At 53.9% G+C, this 12,525-nt stretch overlaps 1 protein-coding gene across 1 annotated transcript; it reads left to right on the top strand.

Moving 5' to 3' along the window:
* The first annotated feature begins 2,195 nt into the window (after window positions 1–2,195).
* Irak1 (interleukin 1 receptor associated kinase 1) lies at window positions 2,196–12,321 on the top strand. Its single transcript, XM_090325706.1, has 14 exons — window positions 2,196–2,634; window positions 2,723–2,890; window positions 3,033–3,164; window positions 3,286–3,389; window positions 3,584–3,772; window positions 4,028–4,092; window positions 4,968–5,082; window positions 5,785–5,903; window positions 6,242–6,449; window positions 7,324–7,389; window positions 9,339–9,575; window positions 10,116–10,506; window positions 10,763–10,915; window positions 11,207–12,321. The coding sequence occupies exons 1-14, from the start codon at window positions 2,499–2,501 to the stop codon at window positions 11,266–11,268; spliced, it is 2,145 nt and encodes a 714-aa protein (XP_090181832.1). The 5' UTR covers window positions 2,196–2,498; the 3' UTR covers window positions 11,269–12,321.
* Window positions 12,322–12,525: the final 204 nt, after the last annotated feature.

Here is a 12,525-nt window from a genome sequence, read left to right as displayed (position 1 = left end):
GGACTATCAGGGAAGAAGCCCCAGAGGGAGTCAAGTGGTAAGCCTTGGATGGACCTTTCTTCTAGAGAGACACAGTTGTAAGTGAGAAGACAGGTTAGTGGGAAGGAATAGTTTGCACTGGGGATGGAAAGGGAAAGGGGAATTGTCAAGAGACTTCTTGCTGTGGGGGGGGTCTTTCCCACCCAGTGGGGGAGTCAGACAAATGCAGGAGCTTGGATTTCAGCAAGCCCAGATGTGCATGAGAGAGAGGACAGATGTATCTGGGAGTTCAGCCTGCTCTTGCCTAAGAAGGGCTGCTGAGGTGACACATGACAACTCCTGGTTTCAGGGACAGCATGCACTTCAGCACACCTAGTAAGTGGCTTTAAAGTCACTGATGGCTACACTACAGATGTGCTGGCCGAGGCTATTTCTGAATAGTCCTGCAGGCCCCTCTGAAGAGCTAGGATTCCATAGGAGACCTTTGGGAAACTTGCGGGGCGGGGGGTCTTCTCCAGCAAAGTGCTGTGTGATTTGTGCACAAGACGATCATCTTGGCATTGATCCTGTGTGGAAGGCAGTGTGTTCATGCAGGTAAGAAGTAATGAATGGTTAATGCAAGTGCTGGTCGCATGGGTAAGTGGGGATACTGCACAGAGAATTCAGGAGTGACTGGTAAGATGTGTGTTGTAAAGAGTGTTCACCAAAAAAAGAAGTGCATAACTGGAGGACATTGGGGAAGTGGGCAAAAGAACCCCATGAGGCCAAGAAGAACATTTATTGTGTCCTGAGGTTGGTCATTGACAATTTCGAAATAGGGTAGGAGCCAGGCTGGTATGTGAAGCTACAGAGGAGGTTGAGATATCAGGATCAAGGCATGGAGGTAGCCAGGACAAATTAATCAATAAGACTTTTTGTCTCCAATTAAGCCACAAAAAGGTGGAAGCAGAGATGCAACTCAGGTCAGCCTTGAGGAGAAAAAGGTAAGGGACAGCACCTAGGCCCAGAGTTCAAACCAGGAGCAGCCAAAGGGAAAGAAATGGCAGGAGAAAGTGCTGGAGTGTGATGGACACACAGGGGAAGTTTAAGCAGAGTCAGTATGACAGAAAGAGAAAGAGCCGGCAGGAGCTGAATGTCTTGCATGTAGGGGTGGAGCAAAAACCTTAAAGGATTGGGTGTTGAAAAACCTTAAAGGATTGGGTGTCGAGTGGTTCATACCTGTAATCCTAGCTACTCGAGGAGCTGAGATGTGAGGATCATGGTTCAAAGCCAGGCCAGGGAGGAAAGCTCATGAGATTGATCTGTGATTAAGCACCAGAGAGCCAGAGGTGGAATTGTAGCTCAAGTGGTGGAGTGGTAGTCTTGAGCAATGAACGGTGAGAATGATGTCCCCAGACCACGAGCACAAGCAAATATAACTTAAAATGCACATGTGGCCAGGTGATGGTGGTTCATGTGTACAATGCTAGACGTTCACAAGGGTGAGGTGTGAGGATCCCAATGTGAAGGCAGCCAGGACCAGAAAGGCTGTGAGATTCCTATGTCCACTTAAGCATACATGCAAAAAGCCACCCGTGGGTGTATGTTCAACTGGTAGAGTACTTGGTTTGAGCAAAAAAGGTCAGGGACATGGCCCAGGCCATGAATCCATGAAATCCAGCCCCAGTGTGTGTGTGTGTGTTGTATCTGTCTATGTTCACTGTCTACTGTGCATCCACGTGGTAGTAAGGAGCCTGCAATGAAGAAAAAGTATTCGGTGCCTGAAAAAGTATGTAGGGTTATGGTCCAGGACTTTGGCCTAGTGGTTAAAGTGCCTGCCTAGCATGCACAAAGACCCGGGTTCGATTCCTGGGTACTACATATGTAGAAAAAAGCCGGAAGTGGTGCTGAGGCTCAAGTGGTAGAGCTCTAGCCTTGAGAAAGTCCAAGGACAGTGCTCAGACCCTGAGCTCAAGGTGCGGGATTGCAGTACTAACTGAAGTCACTGGGAGACCTTTTTGTGACCCACATGGGACTCTGTCCTGTGTACAATTGTGGGTTTTCACTCATGTTAAATGAAGGCAAACTTCCTGACAGGGTCTCTCAGTGCCTTTCCGCAGATTTGGCATAAGCCACGTTTCTGAACCATTCTCTGCGTCCGCTGTACCCTCTGACCTCTGAGGTGGGAGCCGTTTTACCCATCGTTCCGAGTTCCATTCTCACCAGGCTCCTGCTGCGGGTAGCCAAGCCCCTCGGCCAGTACGCTCGTTACGTCACGTGGGCTACCCACGACTGCCACGGTTCCTTCCCCCCTCCCCGCGACCGAGGGTGGCACGTGACGCCCCCGTGTGGTCGAGGGGCGAGGCGCGTGAGGCGGGCAAGATGGCAGCCGATCGGAGCACCGCCTCTTCCGTCTCGCCGGGCGTCGCACGAGGCTAGCTTGAAGGGGAAGTGAGTCAGTGTCCGCCAAGTAAGCCGGCTCAGGCCCGCGTCCGCCGCGGCCCCGAGAGGCCCCGAGAGGCCCCGGCCCGGCAGCGGCCATGGCCGGGGGGCCGGGCCCGGGGGAACCCGCGGTGCCCGGCGCCCAGCACTTTCTCTATGAGGTGCCACCCTGGGTCATGTGCCGCTTCTACAAAGTGATGGACGCCCTGGAACCCGCTGACTGGTGCCAGTTCGGTGGGTGGCAGCGGGCTGGGCGGGACGTGAGGGGCGGCGGGAGGGCGCGGGCTGCCATCGCCTGGGCCTGACCCACCCCGCCCCGCAGCGGCCCTCATCGTGCGGGACCAGACGGAGCTGCGGCTGTGCGAGCGCTCCCGGCAGCGCACGGCCACCGTCCTGTGGCCCTGGATCAACCGCAACGCGCGCGTGGCCGACCTCGTTCACATCCTCACGCACCTCCAGCTGCTGCGTGCGCGAGACATCATCGCAGCCTGTGAGCGCGCGCAGCCCCGGGGGCCCGGGGGATGGGGAGCCGTGGGAGGGGACCCGCACCGATGCCAAGGACAGATGGCGGGACTCCGCGGGCTCCTCAGTCACCTGAACCTCAACTTTCCTTTCCTTCCTTGGCGACCCAGGGAACCCTCCTGCCCCCCTCCTCCCCCCAAATGCCACTGCTCCCAGGCACAGCACCGCCTCTGCCCCCTCCGAGGCTGGATTCTGGAGTCCCCGGAAGTCGCAGCCGGCTGCTTCCACCCTCCTCACCCCAGGTAAGCGGGCCCAGGTGTTGGGTTTCGTGGACGGGAGGAAGGCTGCCTTGTCGGTTGCCATGACTATAGACTAACTGTGCTGCTGCTCTCTGGCCACGCTCTCACTAGCTTTTTCCTGAAGCTCTTCCAGGCTTCCAGACCCACTCAGGGCCTGATGTCTGCCCGACCCCAAGCTTTGCTTCCCTTTGGCCACCACTGCCTTCTCCAGCCCTTTCCTCAACCAAGGTAGGTGCCCTCTGCCCCCACCTCCCTTGGGAGGAAGGAGGAAGAAAGTCTCTGCTGCTGCACCAGGAAACCTTCCCTGGTGAGCCAAGCTGGGGTGTCAATTGAGAGGCAGCCAGGGTGCTAGGGGCTTGGTGCCTGGGTACAGAGAGGGGAGAAGACCTGGACGTTATCTCATCCAGCATCTCTTCCAACAGCCAGACCCAGAGAGTCCAGTGCCCTTCCTGCATCAGGTCCACCCTTCCCCTTTCTGCTGGCCCTTCAGTGAGATTTCCCAGGGAACCCGAAACTTCTCCAAGGATCTCCTGATCGGGGAGGGTGGCTTTGGGTGTGTGTACCAGGCAGTGATGCGGAATACCACCTATGCGGTAAAGAGACTGAAAGAGGTAGGTGTGGCTTTCCAGTACCTTCCAACACCATCTACCAGTCCGTGTTTCTCCAGTCCCTCCCTCTCATCATCCCTCGCTTTTCCATCCCCACCTTCCTCCAGCTTCCCCAAGCAACTCCTTCAGTCCTGATTTCCAGTTCAACAGCCTAGTCCCTCCCTGCTGGGACTGAATCAGGTAGCCTTGGAAGTGCTGCTGAGCCTGGCTCATGCTGCCTACTTTCTCTGTCCCTTCCCCACCACACCCTGGCTGCAGGAAGCTGACCTAGAGTGGTCTGTGGTGAAGCAGAGCTTCCTGACTGAGGTGGAGCAGCTATCCAGGTGAGCCTCATGAGGCCTTCCAGGCCCAGGGACAGCCACGAAGACAGTACAGCACAGAACCTGGCTCCCTTGGGTCCCAAAGCCTCCTGGGCATGGAAGCAGCAGGGACTGCCCACCTAGGCAATTTGGAAGGAGAAGGGTCCTAGGCAACCAGAGAGCTCACAGGCCACTCTTTACCACTCTTTTTTTTTTGCCAGTCCTGTGGCTTGAGCTCAGGGCCTGAGTGTTGTCCTTGGGCTTTCTCAAGGCTAGCACTCTACCACTTGAGCCACAGCAGCACTTCTGGCTTTTTCTATGTATGTAGAGTGCTGAGGAATCGAACCCTGGTCTTTGTGCATGCTAGGCAAGCACTCTTACCACTAGGCCAAACTCCAGCCCCTCTTCTTCTTCTTTTTTTTTTTTAAGTTGGTTTGGACTCTGGGCCTGGGTGCTGTCCCTGAGCTCAATGCTAGGACTCTTACCACTTGAGCCACAGAGCCACTTCCGATTGTCTAGTGGTTAATTGGGGATAAGAGTCTCACAGACTTTTATGCCCACCTTGTCTTTGAACTGCCATCCTCAGATCTCAGCCTCCTGAGTAGCTAGGATTACAGGAATGAGCTACCAGCACCTGACTTTTTTTAATATTGTGCATCAGTAATGAGGTTTAAACTCAGAGCACATTCCCTGAGCTTTTTCACTCACAGATGGCTCTGTATCACTCAAGTCACAGCTCCACTTCCAGCTTGGACTGGTTAATTGGAAAGAAGAATCTTGTGGATTTCTCTGTCCTAGCTAGCTATGTAGCAGTGTCCTCAGATCTCAGCCTCGTGAGTTGTTAGGATTGCAGGTCTAGGCCATCAGCACCCAGCTTGAGACGCCACTCTTTCACACAGGTTTCGTCATCCAAATATTGTGGAATTTGCTGGCTACTGTGCTGATAATGCTTCCTATTGCCTTGTCTATGGCTTTCTGCCCAATGGTTCCCTGGAAAACCGTCTCCACCTTCGGGTAGGCTCACCTGCTCTGCCACCTCTCCCAGGAACTGAAGCATACACTCTAGGCACCTGGGCAGCCCTGGGCATAGGCCTGGCCACCTAGCCTTTGTGGGCAGGCCTCTCACGAGGCAGGGCCTGAGCTACTGGTTCTCTTGCAGTACCTCCTAGCTCAGGGTTAGGGCTGAAATTTCTTTAAAATTCTTGGACTCAGTATTTTCCAGACTGCCTCTAAAAACTAGATAGTTGGCTAAGGCTTCTTCTCTGTGGAAGTGGAAAGGGGAATGCTGGGGCTTTTACCAACCTAGCTCTTTAAGGAATGGGAATTGGTGGGCACAGACTGTCCAGCTTAATTCAAGACTTACCTCTGTCTGAATGATATGCTCACAAGAGGCAAGGGCTAAGTACCCACAGAGCAAGAGCTTTCTTGCTTTCTCATTGAAGCTGCGTTGGGGGAGGAGAGCGTAGGGAAAATGTCCTCAACAGCGTCCTGCACAAACCCAGGCCCATCACAGTGGATTATGAAGCCTGGAGAAACATGTGCACCTACTTTCCCTGTCTTAAAATGACTGCCTCATTTTTCCGAAGGGAGCAAAGTTCAGCAGAGCCACGAGGTTGGCTTGTGCTGAGCCACATGGTGACAGGGACCGGGGAGCGGGGTTTGTGATCAGACAGCATCTGCCCTAGCCTCCCTTGTCATCTATCTTTGCCACCCCAGAACCAAGCCGGCCCTCCTCTTTCCTGGACTCAGCGACTGAACATCCTTCTGGGCACAGCCCGAGCCATTCAGTTTTTACATGACTATAGCCCCAGCCTCATCCATGGAGACATCAAGAGGTGAGGTGGGATAGCACACAACCTGTGACCGCAGGAAACGGTGACCTTGTCACCTGGGAACCCTACCCTCAGTGCCTCTCAGTGTGCCATTCAACCTTCCCAGTCGTCCTGGGCACAGGTGCAGCGTGACACCTCCAAGTTGGACATTCCTCAACTACTGAGCACCCATATGTGGCATAGGGGTGGGAATGAGGCTACGGGCATGCCCTGCTATATAGTGAGCCCAACCTATGAGGGCATTGCCTTGGGTGAGGAAGCAGTAGTGTGTCAAAGCAATGCCAGCCACTTCCCATGAGCCAGGGCCAAGCCTGGGTTGATGCCACTCTTCCCTCCTCAAGTTCCAACGTCCTTCTGGATGAAAGACTGATGCCCAAGCTGGGAGATTTTGGCCTGGCTCGCTTCAGCCGCTTTGCAGGCGCCAACCCCAGCCAGAGCAGTACGGTGGCCCGGACGCACACTGTGCGGGGCACCCTGGCCTACCTGCCCGAGGAGTACATCAAGACGGGCCGGCTGGCTGTGGACATCGACACGTTCAGCTTTGGAGTGGTAAGTCACTGGCCTTCCGCTGGAGGGGTGGAGAAAAACCACCAGTAAGCAACAGAAGGCTGGCCTGGAGAATTCCGCAGTGAGCCTAGGGGCCAACATGCTGAGATACTAACATAGCCTTAGCCCCAGAACCCTCCCACACTTCTTGTGCGTACCCCTTCCCTGCACCTAGCTCCTTAGGAATAATGTTGCATTCTTTCTTCCTCTTTGATGCCCATTGTAGGGCTTGAACACAGGGCCTGAACCCTGTCCCTGAGCTTTCTCAATCAAAGCTTTTTTCAGTCTACCACTTGGACCACAGCTCCACTTTTGGCTTTTTTTTCTGGTTAATTGACAAGTCTCCGCAACTTTCTTGCCCAGACTGGCTTAGAACCCAACGCTTAGCTTTCTGCCTCCTGAGTAGCTAGGATTACAGGTGTGAGCCAGTGGCACTCGGCTTACTTTTGCATTCTTTTTTTGGTTTGTTTATTTTTTTTGTTTTTTTTTTTTTGCCAGTCCTGGGCTTGAGCTCAGGGCCTGAGCACTGCCTTTGGACTTTCTCAAGGCTAGAGCTCTACCACTTGAGCCTCAGCACCACTTCTGGATTTTTTCTATGTATGTGGTACCAAGGAATCGAACCCGGGTCTTCGTGCTTGCTAGACAAGCACTTTAACCACTAGGCCAAACTCCCGGCCCCTACTTTTGCATTCTTTTGCCACAAATTGGCCCTCTAAATGAAATTGCTTAAGCTTACCTCCCATAACATTTGGCTCTGTTCCTCGGGAACCTGTCCCCATCTGGCTGTCCTCACGGTCCTCACCTAGAGGTCTGCTGTGTGCGCCCTGTGCCTGCCTGGTGACAACTGGCCTGTCATTCTCCATCCCACCCTTTTTAGGTAGTCCTGGAGACCTTGTCAGGCCAGAGAGCTGTGAGGACACATGGTTCCAAGACCAAGTATCTGGTGAGCAACCAGAGGCGGGGCAGGGGAGGAAGGAGGACGAACTGCTTCTGGAAGGCAGCAGCTGCAGCTCCAGAGGCCTACTGGGGGCCGGGGGGCGGGGGGGGGAGGGCCGCTGCTGCCACTGCCGCCGCCACCACTGCTGCTGACTCATCTTTGAAAGTGGGCAGGGCCCCAACAGCTTCCTTTACCTTGCAAGGAAAAACCTGTCTTTCTTCTGTACATGATCTGGGAGCTAGGGATGTAACTAACTTGCCTAACATATGAGAGCCCTAAAACAAATCCACAGGCCTTGACAGATGCCACCTAGGCTAGGGACAGAAAGGGCATGGACAGTCTTTGTGCCCTGGAACCACAGCTGCAGAGGAGCCCAGAGAAGGCAATGCTAGACAATGGAACAGGATGGCAAGCATGCCCTGGGCCCTACCAGGAAAGTCACAAGTGGACACTCCAGATGCTGCCCCCACTCCTGCAGTCCTGTCTGATCACCATGCACCAAGTGAGACCCAGAGACAAACGATAGGTGCTAGTCACAGCTACATAGTGGGCCTCAGAGCAAATAAATACTTCTCTCTGGGCTGCAGTTTCCCATACACCCAACAGACCTAACACACAGGCAGTGCAGCCAATTCCTGAGTCCAAAATATGCTTGACCAACACTTGCTCTTCCCTTTTCACAAACTTCTATACCATCTGTCACTTTTGGTCATCATAATGTGTGTGTGTGTGTGTGTGTGTGTGTGTGTGTGTGTGTGTGTGTGTGTGTGTGTGAGAGAGAGATGGTACTAGGGCTTGAACTCGGGGCTCCATATTCTCACTTGGCTTTTTTGCTCAAGCCTGGTGCTCTACCACTTTGAGCCCCAGCTCTATTAATGGGCTTTGGGTGATTAATTGGAGATAAGAGTCTCACAGACTTTCTGCTCTGGTTGGTTTCAAACAATAATCTGCCAATCTCAACCTTGTGAGTAGTTAGGGTTATAGGTGTGAGCCACCAGCACCTGGCTTCGAATTCTTTTTCTTTTCGTTACTTTTGCAGTACTGGAAATGGAACCAAGGTCCTTGTGCATTTTAGGCAAGTGCTCTGCTACTGAGCTACAACCATAGCCCCTCTCTTCTCTTTCTGAATGCCGTTACTTCTGTTTGCCTTACCATGGAGCCTCACTTTGGGACTCAGCAGAGACTCCACCTGAGCCAACAAGCTCTGGTTCCTCCTTCATTCCCTTTCTGTATCCATCATTGTAGCCTCTACATTCCAGCTGCTCTGGCAGCACAAGTCTTGCTAACAGGCTAATAGGCTTCCCTCACCAGGAGGTCAGCTGTATGAAGTGGGACAATGCTGGACACACAGTGATTCTGTGGATATGTGTGTGTGCGTGCATGTGCCAGTCCTGGAACTTGAACTCAGGGCTTGGGTGCTGTCCCTGAACTTTTTTTTTTCCAGTCCTGGTCTTGAACTCAGGGCCTGAGCACTGTCCTTGGACTTTCTCAAGGCTAGAGCTCTACCACATGAGCCTCAGCACCACTTCTGAGTTTTTTTCTTTCTGTGTGTATGGTACCAAGGAGTCGAATCCTGGGCTTCATGCATGCTAGGCAAGCACTCTACCACTAGGCCACACTCCCTGCCCCTGAACTTCTTTTGCTCAAAGGTAGTACTCTATCACTTGAGCCATAGCTCCATTTCTGGCTCTTTTTCTTTTTCTTTCCTTTTTTTTTGGTGAGAGATAGTTCATTGAAGATAAAAATCTCACAGACTTTTCTGCCTGGGCTGGCTTTGAACTACAATCCTCGGATATCAGCCTCCTGAGTAGCTAGAATTACAGGCATGAGCCACTGACACCTGGTGAAGACAGGTGTCATGAGAAAGAAGACCACTAGGTTGAGTTGCGAGTGCCTGGGGAATTCAGCTAGAGCTGGGGTCACCCCAGACCATGCTCATAGGATCTGTCCCACAGAAAGACCTGATTGAAGAAGAGGCTGAAGAGGCTGGAGTGGCCCTGAAAAGCACTCCGACCACCGTGCAGGAAGGCGTGCCTGCAGATGCCTGGGCTGCTCCCATTGCTGCCCAGATCTTGAAGAAGCATATGGACCCCAAGCCTGGGCCATGTCCAGTCCAGCTAGGCTTGACCCTGTGTCAGCTAGCTTGCTGGTGCCTGCACCGCAGAGCCAAGAAGAGGCCCCCCATGACCCAGGTAAGTCCTGGGGAAGCCAATTGCCCATGGAGACAGAGTGGCCAGGCAGAAATCTCACATTCCTAGTCCGCAGTCAACCACTGAACTCAGCACCTGCCTGGGCCCCTCCTGAGGACCACTCTCCCAACATTCCCTGCTTGCCATCTGATTCTGTCCGAGTGGCGGCCCCACTGACGTGACGTGAGGCTGCAGAGGCCCTCCTGTGCTGACTAGGACTCAGACCCATATGGTAGGGAGGAGGGGAGAACTGTTCCCTGCCCCTACTGGGGCATTGTGCTAATGCCCTGCGTTCTCTTGCCTCCTTTTTCCTCCCAGCTCTTACTCGGGTGACAATTGAGAATAGAGCCCTTGGCATCAGTGGTCATGTGGCTCAACACTCCTCATGTCAAGGAAAAAGGGGGCAAGGAGCAGAGCTTTTCAGCTCTCCCACAGTCAGAGCCCGGGGCAAGTCCAGCGCCAAGCTAGAACAGTTGAGTGGAGGCCCCCCTGCCCTGCCCAGGGCTTCTCTGCCCATCCTGAGAGCCTCTCGTCTTCATCCAGGTATACAAGCGGCTGGAGGGGCTCCAGGAAGCAGCAGCAGAACCTCTTTATGAGCCAGAGGGTGCCAGCCACAGCCCCCCGTCCCCACAGGAGAACTCGTATGTGTCCACCACTGGCAGTGCCCAGAGCCACGGTGTCCCTGGGCAAGCTGTGGCTTGCCCCTTGCAAGAACCAGCCCAGACAGCCCAGAAGCTCCAGAAAATCCCCAACCAGCCTGTGGAGAGTGACGAGAGTATATCTGGCCTGTCTGCTGCCCTGTACTCGTGGCACATCACACCAACCTGCCCCCGGGGCCCTGCACCCTTCAGAGAGCCTGGCTGCCCTCCAAGGAGCACCGCTGGAGAGTCAGGCCGGGAGAGTGGCCCATGTCTCCGGCACACAGCAGTGCAAGGTAGCGGGACCAGAAGGTGGGGGGAGACATTTCCAGAAGTAGCCCCATGTTCCCTGCTGCTGAATCCCAAGTAGAAGGAAATCTAGTGCTTCCTAGCCAGCCTGAAATGGGTCCATGGCTCCGCTCCTGTGGGCCGGGGAACTCTGTTCCGAGGCCGATCAGGCACAGTACTTGGGTAAAGGCTAGGAAGACCCACAGGGCTAGACTGTGACTTAGCATCACCAAAGACAGCTAACGGGGGCCATCTCTCCCCAAGGATCACCTCCGGACAGCTGTGTGTCATCGTTGTCATCAGAGTCACTGCAGATAGTCATCAACCCAGCCCGACAAAAGATGGTGCAGAAGCTGGCCCTGTACGAGGATGGGATTTTGGACAGCCTGCAGCTGCTCTCGTCAAGCTCCCTCCCAGGTACAGCTTCCGAGAGGGCGGCCCCAGCACGCACACCGCAGCCAGGAGTCTGGCCTAGTGGTAGAGTGCTTGCCTAGCATGCACGAAGACCAGGGTTCAATTCCTCGGTACCACATACATAGAAAAAAGCCGGAAGTGGTGCTGAGGCTCAAGAACTAGAAAGCCTTCTATCAGACAGTGCCCCAGATAGGCACTGAGGAACAGGCCTGGCCCAGACCTCAGGCTAGGGCTTGTGGAAGGCAGGGACTCACCCCCTAATTGGCTAAACAGTATTTCTTCTTCTTTCCATAGACTTTGGCCTGGAACATGAACACAGACAGAGGCCTGAGGAGAGTGATGAATTCGAGAGTTGAATTGTTAACTGGGCAGATCCTCTAGAGTTGGAAGTTAAAGTTCTCATGGTTGCAAGTTCTCATGGTGCACAAGGCCCTCAACAGCCTGCAGGCAGCAGGACTGGGCGCCATCCTGGCTGGGGGAAAAAGGGTGAGAGCCCCTGCTCTTGTGGGGCTGTGCACGCAGCCAGAGGCTGGTGGAAGCCGCTGGCGGGACAAGCTGACTCGAGGTCTGCCTTTGGGCCAGCTTGTGTGGGCAAGGCAAGTTGATGGCATTGGGAGGCTGGCCTGGCATGTGGTAGAAGGCTGCTGGCTACCCAGGCCAGGGGGAGGTAGCTGGGATCCAGTGGTTTATGGGAGCTGGCTCCCCCTGGAGAGCTAAGCAGGGTGTCCAAAGTCTGAGCCGGAAGTAATCTTCAGCCTCTTGGAAGTTTACTGAAGTCTGGAGGGGAAACAGCTCTCCTGCACAATCGAGCAGGGGTCACCTGCCCCTCCCATCTCCTGTCCATTGTCAACCAAAAGTGAAGTACCATTTTCTCCCAGTTCAGTTCACTAACAAGTTAGGAATTCTGAGGCTTCCCCCAAAGAGTCCAGCAACAGAGCCCGCCTGGGGCTGGTGTGTGCAGGCTTCACTGGAAGGAGACCTGTGCCTGAGCCTAAGGTGCCACCTGCTACCCAGGCTCTCCTTAGATGGGCTCCAGAGGTCAAGGTTTGGCCTCAGGCCCAGGTACTCTGCAGCAAAAGGGCTACGATCCAAGGTCCAAGCCTTGTGTTACCACGACGATGAGAAGCCCAAAGAAAGCAGAAGTTGAGAGCAGAGCAGTAAGGGAAGGCCAACATTTTCGGGGAAAAAGAAAAATGTGACTCACATGTTTTAGAAGTAAGTCAAGTTTTGTGTAACTGAGTTGTCCTGAGAGCCTTCAAAACTATCTGAGGCTCACAATGATTGTGTGTTCACGTCACACACCACACTATGTGCCCTGAGAAGCTAGACCTTGTTGATGTTGAAGTTCAAGTTGTCATTGAGTTATAAAAAGTTATGTTTTGGTTGAGTAATAAAAGTTTATGTTTTGATCTCTGGCTGTCCTTGTGGAGTTTGTTGGGCCTTCCCCACCCTCTCCTCTGTCTCCTCTCTCTCTCTCTCTCTCTCTCTCTCTCTCTCTCTCTCTCTCTCTCTCTCTCTCTCTCTCTCTCTCTCTCTCTCTCTCTCTCTCTCTCTCTCTCTCTCTCTCTCTCCTGATTATAAAAAAAAGGCTTGGGGCTGGGAGTTTGGCCTAG

Source organism: Megascapheus bottae, chromosome X (assembly GCF_031878675.1).
Source record: "Megascapheus bottae isolate mThoBot1 chromosome X, mThoBot2.hap1, whole genome shotgun sequence".
In the NCBI taxonomy this organism is placed as follows: domain Eukaryota; kingdom Metazoa; phylum Chordata; class Mammalia; order Rodentia; family Geomyidae; genus Megascapheus; species Megascapheus bottae.
This window is presented reverse-complemented; position numbering and strand designations above follow the sequence as displayed.

Coding starts and splice junctions, on each gene's coding strand:
- Irak1 (XM_090325706.1), top strand. CDS start 2,499: ATGGCCGGGGGGCCGGGCCCGGGGGAACCCGCGGTGCCCGGCGCCCAG. Junction 4,093..4,967: donor GAGGTGGAGCAGCTATCCAG/GTGAGCCTCATG, acceptor TCTTTCACACAG/GTTTCGTCATCCAAATATTG. Junction 10,507..10,762: donor CCGGCACACAGCAGTGCAAG/GTAGCGGGACCA, acceptor TCTCTCCCCAAG/GATCACCTCCGGACAGCTGT.